The sequence below is a fragment of the Terrapene carolina genome, unplaced genomic scaffold (genome assembly GCF_002925995.2).
Source record: "Terrapene carolina triunguis isolate 2854851 unplaced genomic scaffold, T_m_triunguis-2.0 Scaffold62, whole genome shotgun sequence".
Taxonomy (NCBI): domain Eukaryota; kingdom Metazoa; phylum Chordata; order Testudines; family Emydidae; genus Terrapene; species Terrapene triunguis.
The window spans coordinates 32,162,762-32,181,675 of record NW_020664413.1 but is presented as its reverse complement, the minus strand read 5'-3'; the positions used below and the strand labels follow the sequence as shown (position 1 = coordinate 32,181,675).

Below are 18,914 nucleotides of genomic sequence, written 5' to 3'. Positions count from 1 at the left end.
ACCCGGCGTGGATCTGCAGGGTTGTGCCCCGCTGCCCTCGCACGGAGCTCATTGTGCAAACCCAGGAGGCGCACGCAAGGGCAGGGAAGGCAGCTAGCTGCTTTCCCACCCAGCCGCTCCTCCTCTGGCAGGCCCTGGGTTCTTGTGCTCCTTGCAGCTGCTGCGTTGTGGGGGAGGGGGAGGATGTGGCATGTGGCAGTGGTACCGGGGTGGATCTCATGCCTGATGTCGCTGTTTGTCGCTGAGTTTTGGAGAGATTTATTGGCTGGCTCCTGCTAAGCCACGCTTGAGTAATCCGAGCTGCTGCGCGCTGTGGTGAAGCCCGGAGGGGGGGTTGGGGGGGGGGACGTCACTCCCTCTGGTAGCAAAGCAACATTAGTCTTCCATCCCTTTAACCATCACTACAGCTTGGGAAACTGCCGGGTCACATCCATTTGCATTGGAAAATTGGCGATGTTTGGTGGTAGAGAAACAGATCGATCACCCTTGTGATTCCCCCTGCTCCTGTCCCTGCTTACCCCACCCCTACCCAGCCTAGAGACAATAGCATCCGAGGTCCCCCAGAGGAAGGAGCGGGGATGGATCTGATTCCAGTAGGAAAAGCGTGTGCCTAGAAGTGGTGCTAATGGGAAGAGATGCTGTGATCCAGAGGAGGATGATTTGTCACAAAGGGTAGCTGGCTCAGTGCTTTGGGCTGGAGCCGTGTAGAGATCATTGGAGAAGTCATTGTGCACAGGGAGCCGAAGACCTATACAAACATGCCTGTTCGCAGGGGGCATGTGGCACCACAAAATACATTTTTGGGTACAATCATACGAAAATTTGAAGGGCAAAGTAAGTTCTCTCTCTCTTTCTCTCTATTTTGATACAATAGTTTGGGTCTGCTTGGGACTAGATACATAGCAGCTCCAGCCTGTTTTAAGTTTGTAGGTTGGAAAGGAAAAACAGGAGGCGAGGAAGGGATCCCGAAGAGCCTTGCTGATATTCTTGCTGATCTACATTACAGTTTTCTGTTCCCCCTCATCTTAGGGGACAGTTGTAATTATTGACTGTATTATATTTTGTGTTGTAGCTACTGTACCTACATTCCAGCTGTTCAGCATATCATACAGCGGGGATGCTTATGCAATATCCAAGGAAAACATTGCTAGCTTTTTTTTTCTTTTTTTTTTAACATAAATCAGAACAGGCAGACTTTGATTTAGAGGAGACAAATAACACCCAGAGGAATTGTTAAGGGAAAAGTACTCTTATTAGCTTGTCTTTGGCACTGCATTTTTAACATATTTATCAGTGACGTTTTTGTTTATCATTAATTTATGGAAGCTTAAAGTATCTATTAAATCAATGCAAATGCATCCCCAGGGATGTTGCTGATCTAGTCTATGTATCCTTCCCTATGCAGTAGTTTCCTACCTGTCAAAGATATTGAAGCTTTCATTATTTTTCTTTTAATTCCAATTTACTGTAGATCTCACACTTGAAACTTAAAAATAATTTTATAACAGCATCCAAAGAAACAGTATGTTTGACACACCTAATTTAAATATTTAGCATGTTTATAATATATCAGGCCACTACAAAAAGAAACTAAGTTTAGCTTATACACTTTGCAGTTCCTTCTCTAAATGTATCTACAGCAAATTTAATATTCTTGTAACTTGTGTAAGAAATAAAAGCCAGCTCCTACAAGTTTTACATATATATAAGTATTGAAATCAATGGTACTATTTATGTTAGTACAGGGTTACAGACTCAGGCCATTGAATTGTGTGACTTACTGTTGCAGTGAATAAAGCTAATTAATAATACAATCCTTTAAATCACTAATACAATATTATTGTGAAAATTCAGCATAATATGAAGGGGAAAGTATAAAATGCACTTTTTTCTACATATGTTTTGATGTGTTAGAGAACAACATATTTAATTAAAAATACTAATATAGGGTCATACAATGCTCACATAACTCATGATAAATCCTATTAAAATTGTGGGGTCTGTTTGTGTGAACAAGACAAGCAGGACTTCATAAATGGTAATAACATAGCAATTGTATCAAAGCTGAATATCCATTTGTAAATGGGAGCAGTATATAGTGCAATTGTGAACAGAAATAAGTAGAATCGTTATAAGACAACTTTGATACATTACTCTCAGGTGAAAGTTTCAAGAGATATGTGTGGCTTAAGCATATCATTTTACACGTGTAGTTGAGACCAGAATTTGACCCAAGATGATCTTTTACTATGTGACTTGTAATTTCCTCTTACTATAATAATTTTAGCTCATAACAACTACACAAGCAACTGAATTATCATATTACATTTATTTTCTTGGGAGTTTAATTGAAAACCAGATTAATGGCTTGATCCTGCTCATATTCAAGTCAATGGAAAAATTCCCATTGGCTTTTGCAGTGCAGGGTTGAGACCTTTGGTTTGGGCTTGATCCTGGCAAGATCTCATGCAGATAAAACTCCCACTAACTCTTCAGTGGAGTTTTCCTCAGTAAAGACTTGCAGGACTGAGCCAATAGTCTGGGTTTCAATGACACTGAAAAAGCTATTACAAATTTGGAATTCAACAAGAGCTTTGCAAAAGGACTTGTTGGATCTGGTTTTATTTTCTTAAAAGCCAACTATCTTCATATTTAATGTATAACAAGTGTATTGAAGTTTCTTTAAGAGTTCTGGGTCAAGATAGCTATATTGAAGATCTCTACATCATAGAAATCACATGCAAAAAATAGGTAATAGGTTCTTCAACATCTGTCCTTGCAGACAACAGTTCATGGAGTGTTGGAAAAGTACTGAAAAAATGCATCACTTTCTTGTATTGCAGATAAAAAATTCATCATTGCTAATGCTAGAGTGCAGAACTGTGCTATCATCTACTGCAATGATGGGTTTTGTGAGATGACTGGATTCTCCAGACCAGATGTCATGCAGAAACCTTGCACCTGTGATTTCCTTCATGGGCCAGAGACCAAAAGGCATCACATTGCCCAAATTGCCCAGGCACTGCTTGGGTCAGAGGAGAGGAAAGTGGAAGTCACTTATTATCACAAAGATGGTAAAGTTTCTCTATTTTAAAGATTTTTAATGTGTTTGGGGGACCAGTTGGCTTGTAAATAGGTTTTTAAAGAAATTTCTTTGACACACTGGGCAAAATCCTCAGCTAGTGTAAACTGGTGTAACTCCATGGACTTCAGTGAAACTACAATGATTTATACTATCTGAGGATCTGTCCCTATAAAATCAAATTTTTGTATTTATCAGACATTTCTACACAAATCTGTCTATTTAGAATTGGAAGAAAAATCCCCATTTTACTTATTATATGACGAGTGTACAAAAAAATTATGAACAACTTTTAATGGTACTAAAATAAAGGGTCTGACTCTTCTTTCACTTTCAGTGGCATAAATCAGGAGTAACTTTAGTGCAATTCTATTGACTTCAGTAGTGTAAAACTGGTGTACATGAAAGGAGATTCAGGCCCAGACAGTTAGTTTCTATGGATGGTTTCGTATCATAGACTGTAGTAACAACATACAAGTGCCAGAGGGTTAGACTCTGCTACCCACACTCAGCTTGAGCAGTATCTTGATGTAAAAAGGATATCTGAATAAAGTGCTACTCATCCTGAGTTAAGGGTGACATAATCTGGCCCTTGTTAAGTGAAACGTAATTGAGAAAAAGTGAAAAAAGAAGAGGCAAATTCTTCTCCTAGTTGTGCTGTTGTAAATGCTGAGTAACAACTGAAATCCAGAATGATGCTGTTGTAACAAGGAAGGATTTAGGTCCCATCAAAACTGAAGGGAATTCAGTCTCCTCCTTCCCTCCCCAGCCCTCAAGGAAGAATGCAGACTGAACAGAATACCATTTGTATTATGATTGACATATGGAAGAAAGAGTAAAACAACTATGCTGTTATATATTTACTGTTGAAAGCATGAAAGGAATATGTGTCTGTGTGTTCTGAAAATGATGTATCTGGATATGGGAGTACTACAAAACTAATTATGATTCTTTATAGTTAGGTTTAAGAATTTTTTCTGATTATTCAGCATTATTTACAGGAATGTCTAGCTTCAAAGAGGTCTGAGTAATGTTTAAGTATGGTGTACTATGTTCTGTCCCTCACTGTGTATATACTCAAGAGAGAAAGCAAAGGAAACTCATATATTCAAATGTTGAGCTTAATTTAGTTTTGGAGACATGCCAGAGTACTGTTGGCATTAGTTTCAGAACTGCAGCGACAGAGGCTCTCAAGCTTTAAAGTCACAGAGCCAAATTCTATTCTCAGTTATTATTATTCCAGAGTGACACCAATGAAGTAAATACTGTTATTCCAGATTTATCCTGAAGTAATTGAGAGCAAAATATGGCTTACAGGTTACCCCCTCACATCTGATATTTTAAAAGTATTCTCCTTACCCTTTGGATTCTCATATTCTCTCTAGAGTTAGACCCAACCCCAAACCCTGGATCAGAACATTTTCTTACTTTGGGGAAGTTCAGATCTTGGTAGAGATCCTCACCTAAGGTAGAGCTGCTTTGCTCAATTGATTTAATTGAGGCTCTGGCCTTCTGTATCTTGTGGAAAGTTTAAATCTGTGTATGTTAACATGAAATATAAAATAAAAGTAGCATTGGAACCATAGCTAACTTTGAAGAGATCACAGCCGACAGATCAAAGCACTGGCTTCCGGGTATGATCACTCAGAAGTGTTCTTCCTGCTTCAGTTTGCAAAAAATGATTAGGGGGTGGGGTGAGAAAGAGGGAAATGGTATTTACTTAAATAATTAATAAACTATCAGATTACCTTTTTAAAAATAATACATTTCTGAAATGCTGAATTACGATATTATGCAACCTGACTCATTATAGAACATTAAGAGTAAAATATAAACAAGGCAAATGTTTATTTTCTTTTCCACATCTTACTTATTTTTTTTTCAGTTTGCAACATATAATTTATTAAATTATAGAGCATTTAGGGGAAGATACTGTAAACAGTTATGCACAAGAGTAACCATACTTTCATGATTAGTCACTTTAAACTTAAAGGTGATACCCATGTCCGTATAGCTAATGCTCAGCCATGGGTTTGCAGAATCAGTCCCTTTAGAAAGCCACAGATAGTGTTTTTAACAAATTAGAACCTAAATCCTTCAAAGATTTACTACTGGGCAAAATAATTTACCATGAGCATTAATACACTTCAATAAACCTTTGCACATTTGGGCCCAACTTTTGGAACTTAAATACAGAGAATTAAGGGATTGCTATTGCACTCAGGCTGTACTGAACCATTGATTTCTAGGCAAAACAGCCCATTAGTTCTTAAGAAATCCCCATAGAAATCTATTATAGTCTATGACCCCATGCTATTTGCAAGCCTGCAACAATCATTTGGAGCCCAATCCTGCATTCTTATTTCATCTACAATTCCCACCAACTTCAGGGCAACCTTTGGATGTGGAAAAAAAAATAATCCAGAATTGGACCATTTTTTGGAGACCACTTCAATAACTTGGCGACAAGCTGGTGGCAATTCTATTCATTACACATATATACTTTTTTGCATTCTTTCTATATTATCTGTAAGTCCTTACTATAAGAAAAGTATGAAAACATTTAAAAAAATCCTAACTAGCAATAGTGTTTTGTAAAATTAAAATGTAGTATAAAAACATGTTCAATATTATGCTGGGTGTAGTTACTCTCAGATTAGTATTATAGTGTTTATTAGCAGCTGAAATGTTCTATTTTAGTTTTCATAAAAAGTGTATGTATGTATTTTATATATAAATAAGCTTGGCAGAATTCAATTTTTAAAATAATTTGAATGATAGAATGTTTATTTTAAGCATGTTTTTCAATTAAAATTTTTACAGTTGTGGGAAATTATTGGGTGGGGTCAGATAATTATTTAATGAGAATAGATATTGAGATTTAAAAAGTTAAAGATTTATAACCATTAAAACACAAATTGTCATAATCACATCACATGTCAAATATATGCAAAGTAAATATCCTTAAGTTCTCAAACACAGTTTTTCTTACTTTGCCTATCTCTAAATTATGATTATTATTGATGGAAATATCTGTGTGTATGATGAAATCAAAGTTTACTAGCATTACTAACATTACTGCTAAAAATCTAATCCTTTCTAGCATATATATATATATCAGTGAAAGCTTACTAGGACCTTTTTCAAGTTTCTGAAGTGGGCAGCAAGGTAGGGTGCAGAATTGATAGCTCTGATGACTGCACATTTTGTATTATGCAGGGTTTATTTTTTTTAAGTGCTCAATCCTGTGAACAGTTAGGCATGTAACTTATTCATGTGAGTAGTAACAGTGAAATACTCAATGCTTAAAGGTTTGATTTAATCTATACACTAATTAAGAAAATGCATATATGTATAGACATGTTGCATAGCTACACACAGTATACTTCTGTACAAACACAATATATTAGTGATTCTCCAGCTTCCATTGGTATGAAGGCCACAGTTCTAGCTCAGAAGAGTTGCAAGATTTTGGACTTTAAGCCTGTCAATGATGCAAAACTGAATTTTTTGCGGGAGGAGGAAATTTTTTTTGTAGCAGGCTGATTTTAGAAAAATGGTAGCTGTCGGAAGCTGCACAGAGGTTTTGAATACTGAAATAAATCCTGGGATGATGGATTAATGAGCAGAATGCAGGTGAGGTGGTCAAAGGTGCATGACAAAGACTAAATGATCATTTAGTTCCATTAATCAGTTACGTGGCTATCACCATCATGTATATTTCCCTCTACAGTATATATGATGGGGAGGAGAATATACATGATAGTGTGTCGTAACAATTTTAATGGCATGAATTTGGGATGACATCTTTATTAATCAAGCTAGAAGGATTTACCCCAATTTACCCAAAATTTCAAAGGTTTTGAAAATTTACTGCTAATCATCCTGCTTGTATGTCATAGAAATCTGAAAGGTATTTTTATCAGAAATAATTCTGCTAATATAGCATATATTTTCTTTATTTCTCTTTCTTCATTCTTTGTTAATAAAAGTCTTTGCATAATACAATCATTGTTTCTTAAGTCCTAATCATTTGTTCCAAAAGAACCTGAAGAAGAGCTCTGCATAGCTCGAAAGCTTCACCCATGTTGTCTGTTCCAAACGAGACAATTATGAGGTCACCAAAAGGATTACAATTTTTTAGGGAATGATTAGAGGAGGAGATGGACTCATAAAAACTAAGAGCTCAAACATTTATCTCTTACTTACATGAGTAGTCCCATAAGTCACTGGAACTACTCATGGGAATAAGGCTGTGAGATTAGCCCCTAAATTCCATTTTAATGCAAATGTCCTCATTAATAAAAAACTTGGGTAGATAGATGCAGGAAAAAAATCACAAGCAGCATCATTTCGAAACAGAATGTTTTTCAAAGTTGCCTGTGAGGCATTAGCAGTTGTTTAAATTAATAAATTATACTCTGAATTCATAGCAATCTAGTACAGTGTGTTCCTTACTGTTTATAACTTCCTCTCCCCAACTGGTTATCTAGAGTATATGATCTGTATTAGATACATTGGAAGGTAAGATATTGTTTATCCAGAGTATAAATTTTTGTTTTAATAAAGTTATTTGCAGTGGAAGTGTTTGAAAGCTTTTCCTTTGAGGACTCCATTTTACAGTTTAAGTCATTATTACATAAAGCATCCTGGCAGCAGTAAATATTACTTGAAGTGATAAAGCTGTAAAGTTTTTGACATAAAAACTATAAATTATACAGAGATTGAGGATGGGCATATGTTAATCAAAATATATTGTCACTGCATACTATTTTGGCATGTGTTCTGCAGACAACAGTAGGATATAACTAAAAATGTAGCCTAAAAAGACTGCTTATTAGTATGAAGTACAGGAGTTCTTTAACTACTTTACATTGATGCAGATATTTTATGGATAGAAAGTACCAATGAAGAATGTAATAATGACTAAAAAGATGATAGGAGGAAAGTGTGGTTTCAGATAGTTGTCTTGATGTTACAAACAACAAGAAGTACTTGGCATTCATCTAATTTGAGTTATCCAGTGTGCTAGAGCTGACTGCAGAATAAAAATATTTGTGTTTCCAAAACTCACCAAGGTTCCAAATTAATGGTTTCCAGACCTCTAAGTTTTTTAAGTGCTCCTTTTCAAAACTAAGAAAAATAAAATGTACCAAAATATTGTTTAAGTTAAGTATTACTGGTGTCCTGAACCTAGTCAGAAATGTCAAGGCATTTTTGAATAATAGGTATATGCATTCCGCTTCAGCTCCAGCAGACATTTGATCACCTATTCACTTCTGAATTGCCCTGAATTGATCAGTCAATTTAAACAAGGTAGCCGCAATAGGCCCATGAGGGCAGACCCTTACACTTGCATGGGCCTCAGTGTAGTCAATGGGACTTGGCATTGATGCCAGGATATACCAGAAGGGATCCGACTGCAGAATTCAGAACTGACACTATGACTGTACCCCGTAACTATCTCCACATCACAGAGCCTTGAGCTAGAAGGACCAGCTGTAGTTCAGTATCCATTCACATTCAATTTTTGGGACCTTCGCTGATAGTAGTTAGGATGGGGGGTGGGTTCCCTCGTTCTTTTCCTTCTTCTCCTCCTCTGTGCTTTGACTGATTTTTTGGGCTGTTTACACTAGTTCACTAGGAACGGGACTGAAATCACAAGACACAGAATGATTAGGAGATAAAAAACTTTCAGTCATCCTGAGCTGTACTGGGATCAAACTAGTTATTTAGAGGTAATGGTTGATATCATTTCTACTCCCCTGAATCATCAAGTTCCTCAGCTTTTACAAAACAAAATGTTGTTTTAAACAGTTTTAGTTAAATTGAGTTTATTATAAGGATTTTTTGTGGGAGATAAGTTTCTCTCTCCTTTCCATTCATTCCTGCTAACTGGATGTCTAAATGAGGGAGAAAAGGGAACAAAAAATTAAATTATCTTCAAGGTTAGTCTTTCTATCAGAACTCAGGACCTGATGGGTATTTTTGGATATATCTGATCTTAAGATATAGAAAAAGCACAGCCAGTAGTAATTGTTTTCTCAGTGGGTAAATCCACTGGTGATGCTAATGGTTGGTGCAAGACCTTCTCTACCAATTTAGCGCCACTCAGGTATAAATAGGGGAACTACAGGCACGGTGGTCACAGAGGAGACTTTTTCATACACTCTGGATTGAGAAACTGCACTACCCTTGATCAGGATGGTTCATAGAAGAGGTTTGAGCAGTAGACTGGGGAGAGGCCCCTGGGTTCTGCAACTTATACTGATCTAGTAGCCTAAACCTTCCTTGATGCAGGTACAGAGAATCAGTGGTTGCTGTTTTAGCCTGCAGGCTCCAGGAGTGGTGAGACAGGAGCTATACACACACTGCAGCCCCACTGCCTACACTCGTTATGTGCAGGGAATTGTATTTTATCCCTCCCAACCCTTGCTTAGTGCTCCATAGGTAGCCCAGTTATTCAAATTTTGAGCTGGAGAAGGGAATTTCAACCATTGTGCAAGTAGTGGGCAGGATTTTTAAATGACACACATAACAGTGCAATGATTCCTAATAAATGGCAGAATTACTGTAATAAGTCCTTCCATGATGCAGTGGTGTTAAGGTAACTGGTGCTTATGAAGTTATTAGCTTCTGCCCATGAGCCACCTAATGCAGTATCTTGTCTCTGAAAGCAGCAGTACCAGAATCTTCAGAAGAAGGAGCAAGAAACTCATAGCAGGCAGATGAGGGGTAATCTGACCTCTATGAAGATTTCATCTTAATCCCTCTTAGTTAGAGATTGGTGTAAAACCTGAAGCATGCAGTTTTATACCCCTTAAGTACTGTTTTTAGCATTAATTATTATAACTTTAGAAATTGTTGTTATTCATGAAAATGGCCAACATTTTTTGAAAGTTTCTGTTCAGGGCTAAGTCTTTGCTAGGAAAACATCCTATGGAAAGGAGTTCCACGTTCTAATTAGGCATTGCACGAATACGTATTTCCTTTTATCAGTTTTGAATCTGTTTCCCTTCCGTTTCATTGAATGCCACCTTGTTCTTGTGTTATGAGACAGGGAAAATAGAAGCTCCTGATCTATGTTTTCGATACTATTTTATATATTTGTATCATGTCCACTTTTATTTGTTTCTGTTCTAATTGCAATCATTTCACTCTCATATGCAGAGAGTTTTCCCATGCCCATAATCAATTCTTTCTTGTCTCCTCATTCTTCAAAAAGAGGCTCAGACTGAGCAAATAAAGTAGCAGATTTAAAGAGAGACATTGGGGTAGAGCCATTGCTTTGGAAGCGTGTAGCTGTGACCTTAACCACTGGATGTTATTACACATAAGCTTTAGAATGACAGTTGGATAGTATATGTTTGTAACATTATCACTCTGCACTATGTGATCTCATGCACACAGGAAAGGGGATAGTGGTGGTGTTTCTATTGTGCTGAGTTTAATTTGTTTTAGGAACCAGCTTTATAGCATTCCATATAAATTAGATTTATCTGAATACTTCTCCATGTATATATCAGAGTACTCCATATTCGGACCAGCTTCCAGGCCAAGTATGAACCTGCCTAATCAAGCAACAGAGGGCTAAGAGTAGCAGTGGAAGAGGCTTGCTGGTTGTGGGAGTGGCCAACTCACCCTTAAAAGAACACACACCAAACCAATCAGAAGGGCAGCTGTGAACCCAGATCTGAGTGCAGAGTGGATACACATATATATGTGAGTTCCACTGGCCATAGTAGGAAGCCCCCTCACCAACAGACACACACAAGAGAGGGAGGGAAAATTCTAGGCAGCCGGATCACATTGTATACAGTGGTACCTTACAATATTTGCAGACATATCTTATCACAAGTGAACACATGGACAAAGGTCTTTCGAGTTTCAACAGTTTCATGAGGTAGATCACTACACACTACATTGTCCAAGAACTAATCTGTGTCTACCAACAGCATGCATTGTATCACACACGTTTTTCTTCCTAGACACATGTATACACCAGTATAGCACCACAGTGCATTTTCAGTAAACATAGAAGGACTGGCTGTGGCTGATGTCTTTGAGGCTGCTGCTGTATATTGCTTCCTACCTTCACTTTCAGTGTGGCTCGGAGACTGGAGTAACTTCTTGATCTGACTTGATCAGCTTTGCAGAACAATGTATTAGTATAGGTTGTGAAGTAACTGGTAGAGATCCTGGATATACTCTTTATGCTTTCTGTATAGCCAAAGTAACTTAGTCCTGACTAGGAGCTACACAGGTGGCTGCACAGTTTGGTTAATAAACATGAAATTGGATTTAGTCCACACAAAATGGCCTATTTGACCCAGAAATACTACAACCCAGGAGGAAAATTATACCCAGACCCAGACCTAGCTCCTCTTTGGAAGGTCCACAGCTGCCATTGCAGTTAGTCTCAGTACAAGATTTGCTTGTTAGTCCATAATTATAGTCTGTTTTGGGGTGACTCCATATTTGAGAGATTATTTCTGAAGTTATAGGTGCAAATGCTGTTTATTTTATGGAGCTTGATTTTTGGTCTCTGTTTTTCTATATATATTTTAATTTCAAAAAGTTTCAGTTATGTTACTTTTAGGAAACATTGCACATTATGTAAACTTTAAAAGTTAAATGGAAATTTCATGAACTGGGAACCAGAATCCACTCAGCTCCTGACATAAAAATCTGTTTGACCCCCTGCATTTCCACAGGCAACCAAGTTAAAGCTACCCCAATAAGCTACTAGTACTGCACCACTTTTTCATTTCAATTTTCACACCTTTTTGCATTCTGTAACCACAGTGAAGTCTCATTGCTCAAGCTCACCTCACAAGTTAACAGTCTGAAACAAAGCTCAGTGTCAAAAATGTCAAAGTAATGATAGAATAAAATTCACAAAGGGGAAAGTTAGTAAGCAGCCTTGTATGTTCTACTATTTCATCAACTAGATGCAGTGTTAGAGGGCCATATTATAATTTCTTCTGCTGATGCCCTGTACTATAGCACTGATGTATTATCCAGAAAAAGAATATGAGGGTATGGGTGTTTTCAGCAAAGAAAAGCAGTCACTGAAACCGCCAGATGACTGTTTAAAATGTCAATATTGTTAACTGTTTCACTGCTGATATTTTGAGCAGAAGCTTCCAGCTAAGAGCATTTAACCCAGAATCCCAAATTACCTCCCAAACATTCTTGGGTGCTGAAATCTCTCACTACCCAAACCTTAACTTTCCCCCTTGCAACTTCAATGATGTAGCTACACATAGTCAATACAAAAATCTGTAGCACACTGAAAACTGGAAATACAGGGATACCGAAACCAAAGTGAATTTAATACTAAAATAAACAACATACATGGATAGTATTTTTATTTTTATTTAATTCAATAAAAATCACCCATAGTAAATTTTAAGTGAAGCCACCACAGAAACTCAAGCCTGCCACACAAGAGAGCCAAACAAATTAGAGGGCCTTGACTCAGAATTAAGGTCCTGCTTCTCTGGTGTACCTGGACCCGTGTCAAGGCTGTATCCCCACTTTGAACCTTAGGGTACAAATGTAGGGGCCTGCATAAAAACTTCTAAGCTTATCTACCAGCTTAGCTTTGGTCCGCTGCCACCATCACAAGAATTCCCTCCCTGGGAAGCCTTGAGAAACCTTTCACCAATTCCCTGGTGAACCCAGATCCAAACCCCCTTGGATCTTAAAACAAGGAGAAATTAACCATCCCCCTCCTTCCTCCCACCCTCCTTTCACCAACTCCTGGTGAATGCAGATCCAAACCCCCTTGGATCTTAAAACAAGGAGAAATCAATCTGGTTCTTAAAAAAGAAGGCTTTTAATTAAAGAAAAAGGTAAAAATCATCTCTGTAAAATTAGTATGGAAAATAGCTTTACAGGGTAATCAAACTTAAAGAGCTCAGAGGACCCCCCTCTGTCTTAGGTTCAAAGTACAGCAAACAAAGATACACACTCTGGTAAAAAGGTACATTTACAAGTTGAGAAAACAAAGTAAATCTAAGATGCCTTGCCTGTCTTTTACTTACTAGTTTGAAATAGGAGAGACTTGTTTAGAAAGATGGGGAGAACCTGGATTGATGTCTGGTCCCTCTCAGTCCCAAGAGCGAACCACCCCTTAAAACAAAGAGCACACACAAAAGCCTTTCCCCCCCCAAGATTTGAAAGTATCTTGCCCCCTTATTGGTCCTTCGGGTCAGGTGTCAGCCAGGTTACCCAAGCCTCTTAACCCTTTACAGGTAAAAGGATTTGGAGTCTCTGTACACAGAGAGCTGTTACCCTTCCCTTTATAGTTATGACACTCAAGCCTGCCACACAAGAGAGCCAAACAAATTAGAGGGCCTTGACTCAGAATTAAGGTCCTGCTTCTCTGGTGTACCTGGACCCGTGACAATATTAAAAAATGTTGGGCTCTTTAAAAGTATTAGTATAGGACGCAGACACTGCCTGATTCTGTTCCCAAAAGTACCACTTCCTGAGGGACGTGGGGGTAGCTATCATTGATTTAAAGACACAGGGTCTGATTTCCAGAGATAATAAATACCCACAGTTCCCATTGACTTGAACTGCATTTGTGGGTGTTGGCATTCAGGTGTTTCAAATTCAGGTTCATGGTGTCCTCTAGGGGTCTATGATGATGCAGGTATTTGGGGACAATGTCAGCTAGTAGTCAAGTGGAACATGTGTTGCCGAAGTTGCTTTTAGATCAATAGCACTTTACATAAAAAACCTATAATCAAAAAGCATCTGGCAAAAGAAAAACCCATTATTTTAATCTACAAAGGTGGTTGTTTCAGATCAAGAATAGACAAGTACCTTCTCTCTGTCTCCCTGTCTTTGTCTTTTACCCAGTTGCCTGAAAAGCAGTTAAATGTCATGTAATCAATGCTCATACTAAACCACACATTATGAAACATTTACCTTGAGATGTTCCTGGACTTTGGAGTGTGCACCATTTTCAGAATATTTATTCGTTAGAGGGTTCTCTGCTGATTTTCATTCAAATCAATGTGATTGTATCTCTGCAAATTTCTCCCTTTCAAAACTCATTTGTGCCAACCTGCCCTGCTCCTTCCTCTCTGAAAAAAAAAACACAGGATAATCTCATTAGTATTTTGCATGTTTGTGGCTATTCTACAAGAAAGCAATTTTTTTCTGTTTGCAGAAGAATATGAAATACAGTATTGCACAAATCCTATTTTCATTGTATTTGCAGTAAACTATTGTTACAGTTCTTCTTTGTCTCTTTCCTTATAAAAGTGGCTTAGGACTCACAGATAGTGACATTTTTAATCATAGTAATATAAGTAAGGAAATTTTATCCTTTTGCAATTCTAAGCATCTGCCAATGTTTTCAGACTATAAAATATAACATGAATCAATTTAACACAGAGTTCTATGCAACAAAAATTATATGAGACCTTGCAGGATGTGGAAGTCCATGTATACTGGTTGTACAGTGTGCCACTCTATTCAGGAGAGATGTAAGCTTGATATCTAGGATGTATAAGATTGATGTATATGGACCAGATCCTGAGGTCTGGCTCAGGAGTGCGGGACACAGTTCAGGAAGGTGTATGAAAAGATGACCGTAAGCCACCTTTTCACTACCCCATTCCTGGGCCAATCTGTGCTGGTCCATTCCCTTGGATCATCCTCAGGCTTGCTTTAAGTTGTACTTGTTGCCTATGGCAACAGGGACAGGCAAGTAGGGTAGCTGCTCTAATATAACCCAAGGTTCCTCCTGTACTGGGGAGATCTTTGGGACCTTCTTAGTTCAGACAGCTGAAATCTAAACATTGCTTGGACATTATATAGTTCTCATACATTGAGAGAGGCAGGTGTGGCCATGTAGAAGGCTTATCACCAATTTAGTGATCCTGGCTGCTATTTTCTTTTGATTAAGGACTATCAGTACCTCAACTGCAGTACTAGGTCTAAGTAGAAATATCACAGGATTCAGCTAAGAGCGTTATTTTGATTGGAAAGATAGGCATATGATATTGACAATAAGATCTAGATTTGAAAACAGACTTCAGATGGAATATGAGCCTCAATTATAGATATTGAAAAGTTATTTCACTCTCCTGGGATCTAGGAGGTTCTTTGAGTCATCTACTTGTGAAACTGCCAAAATTCCACTGTCCCAGTGCACACAGACTATAAATGAATCTAGATATACTATAATTTCCAAGGTCTTCTCTAACAAACTTTCATCTTCATCCAATCACACGAAACCATGAGTCTAACAGTGACTTATATGGACACATATTGATTTCAATGATTAAAGCAATAAGTCTCTGACTGATAACTTTGAAACACAATGTGAGTTTATAGTTCCAAGCCGGCATTCTCTGCAGCATTCCTGCGCTATTACCTGCTTTCCCCCTCTGCCTCCTTTCCTAGGGCCGCATATCCACAATGCTCTGTAATCCTCCCACGGAGGAACAATAGCACTATGTGTGTGTATTTTATATATCTCCAAACTAAAGCTACTTGCTGAGAATGAGTGAGTCCCAGAAATGATGAGCAGAACCAGAATATAACATGATAGTCAGGTGCAACTAACTTTTGCAAAATAGCAATTTGTCATAGAGCAAAATAAGAATGATTTTTCGTCCAACATTTAGGAATTTAGGGTCAGATTCTTGGTGCTTCAATGGGGCCATAAAACTGGCTTAACCAGCTACCTGGAGATTCCCTATGAGGAGGAGGAATCCTGATTGGTGCAGTTGTATACTGCTCCCATTTCTAACCTCTGGTGAAGGGAATATTTCCAGGAGAAATGGGGTTTATTGAGGGCATCTCTACATCCTGGTGATCCTCTGCTGCCAAAATAGCCCGTTGGGTCTAGAGGCACTTGAAACTAATTTAGTACACTCCAAGACTGCTCAAAATTATACTGGGGGCCAAACTGGTTCTTGGCCAATCACAGGATCAATGGCAATCCAAAAGTGGAATTAAGCCACCTTCATCTCTTCCCCTTGTTTATCCTGTACTGATACAGCTGCATTGGAAGACCCAGTCTTTATGCTTTCAGAATTCCAAACAGAGACTAGGACCCCCAGTTAAACAACACAAGTATTTCTGGTGAAAACATACAAGAAGAAAGCTGTAGCTACCTGACTCACACTGTATGCATTCTCAGCTCTTTTCAAAGCGGAACAAAATAGTTTTGTCATTTGCAAACTTTTGATTTGCAAATTATTTTAAAGGTTATACTGCTGCTATCTAAAGAGAGCCATGAATCAGACATACAGTAGCTGTGACTCAGTCTTACACTACATTATTTTTTTTTAACAAACTGCTTTGTTTTGTTGTGTATTATTTGCCTTCAGCTGATTTTGAATGTGTCTCTTAATTTGCAAGAAGGTTTATTTTCTCCTGATAGATGAAAAAAGACCATAAAGAATAAATGAAGTTCTGAAACACTAGCATGTTGCTCCTTTAACAAATTTGTATAGCACAGTCTCCCCTTACCACACTGTGTTTCACTAGGATTCTGAATGTTAATGGGAGTCATGTACACTCATCAGTGGGTAAACAGACCCCTCTGCCTGAGGTGATATATTCTTTCTGCCTGGGCTGTCTCATCTCTAGTTCTGATAGACTAACAAATAATGTTCTGGTAGGATAGTCCCACACTGTAAATTATTTTCCATCTCAGATCTCTTCCTTCATTTATATGTCACTCTTTCTAATAATTGACATATTGATACAGCCTCACAAAACTTAGTTCCCTGGTTCAAGTGAGAATCTTCATATAAGTAGTGGTCAGTTTACCTTTGACTTATGCAGGCCTTCTTGCAAGCATGGGACAGGCTCTAACTAATATATGTCACTCTTCTACAGCAGTGTAAAAGTGATACACTGGTCTTTTGTAGCCTCATGCATTTATGTTTTAACTGTGTGTCTGCAGATGCACAGATAGGTCAATTGCCTTTTTAAGTTAGCAGCACAATTACGGGCATTCTCTCACATTTTTAATTACACTAATTGGAATTCAGTATTATTGTACTGAATTTTTCTTGCTGGAATTTTGTAAGTTATTTCAAAATATAGTTAAAGATTTCACGTGGTATGTGTGAGTGTGCATGTGTATAGAAGTAATTAAGTGTAGTCAATACTAACCATGGAATGATCCATTTCCATCAACAAGGTTTGTTGTGTTTGAAATCTCAACCAGCTTTCATGTATAATATACACAAGATTTCATATGACTTGTACATACACACTCGTGCCTTGTGGAATCTTATGGTATTATACATGAAAGCTGGTTGAGATTTCAAACACATTTCTCATGTCTAGGTTGTAGGTTGCAAATGGATCATTCTGAAACATCATTACAACTATCCAACTATGTGGCTATTCTATGGCTTCCATTAAATGAGCTGATGGTTTCAGTTGCAGACAGATAGTGCCGTTTGTGATAGAGACTAACTCGTCTACTTATTAGCATCTCCACTGGAGGCCAAGGATGGAATGGCTATGCAAACTAACCTGCCCTTTGACATTGAATGAAGTTTCCTCTAGCTCAGACAACATGCACCCTGCTTGATGTTTAGAGACATCAGCAATGGAAATACTACTACCTGTTACTTTTTCTGTGGATAACTAAAGATTTCTGTCTTTGGACCCCACTTCTTGCAGCATATTGGTTTTTGTTTGGCAGTTTTTCATCCAAATCTATGCACGTGTCAAGGGGAAAAGAGGCCTCCTTTCTGTGTTCCTAAAATAGAAGAATTAGAAGAATAAGTTGGGTGGCTCAGTGCATAGTAAAGCTAACTGTGATGTGTATTTTCTTGTAAATCTCAGGCAGCTAATCAATTGTCTCCTCATATTTGGAGATAAACACAATTGCTGCTGACATACAATTATGGTGTCCCTGGTATCCATTATTCACCACTCTATCTACACTGCTGAAGATGTACTGAAAACAGATCTTCCAAGAAAGAAATATTCTTCACACCATGTGGAATTCTCTTAACAGTATCAGAGTGTCTGGAGTGAGATAACCCTGCCGAAACACTTTCCTGTCTCAGTAGAAAAAGTTCACTGCCAAGGTTTCCTTATCTAGGGCACAGGGAGAAAGGAAAATCTTTGTTCTCTATTTCTCTTCTGCTGTCACGTCTTTCATTTCTTTCTAAGTACACACACACACACACACACACACACACACACAGGTGCTTATTTACTTCTACTCTCCCTCCCCATCACCATGTCCTATGGCTCACTTCCCCTGTCCCTCTGATCTTTACCAGAGGCATAACCCCTTCTCATGTTACTCTCTTGAGGTGCCCTGCTGTTACATCCTCTTAGGGTTGCTGCTGCTCTAGTCTGCAGGCATTTACTTGCTGTCCCTCCTCCCCAAACCATGCAGATAACAATGCAGTCTGTCTTTCAAAGTACTTTAATGCCTTCTCACAAGAGCTCTACACCTCCAGATGCCAGAGCTGAGCGACTTGGCACACATCAGGATCTGGTCTGTAGGAAGCAAATCCTAGCAAAGGGCAGGACTTCTTCTTAAGAAAGGAGGAGGGAATTTAGTAGCTTTAAAACCTAGCTAAGTTGCACAGTCTTTGGTTCTTACATGGGAGCTGTCCCCAAGCCCCTCCTGCAACCTGCCTTATTCCCCACACAAAGGCCAGGGAGAAGCACGGATATTGCACTCAAGGGAGTGCAGGGATTGTTCCTTCCTAGTGCACCTAGCAACTAAACCACCCTCAAAGCAATTTTCCCTCTATGTTCACACCCTGACCTGGCCAGTAGAACAAGCTGGATGTGCCTGGGGGAGCAGGCTGTACCAGCCTAG

General features: G+C 38.4%; 1 protein-coding gene across 1 annotated transcript in view; it reads left to right on the top strand.

The window, feature by feature from the left end:
• The first annotated feature begins 758 nt into the window (after positions 1 to 758).
• Positions 759 to 18,914, top strand: part of KCNH7 (potassium voltage-gated channel subfamily H member 7) — a 318,264-nt gene continuing 300,108 nt past the window's right edge. The window contains exons 1-2 of the mRNA XM_024199964.1: positions 759 to 834; positions 2,844 to 3,074. Coding sequence (XP_024055732.1) covers positions 759 to 834; positions 2,844 to 3,074 — 307 coding nt within the window. The remainder of the gene's footprint in view (positions 835 to 2,843; positions 3,075 to 18,914) is intronic.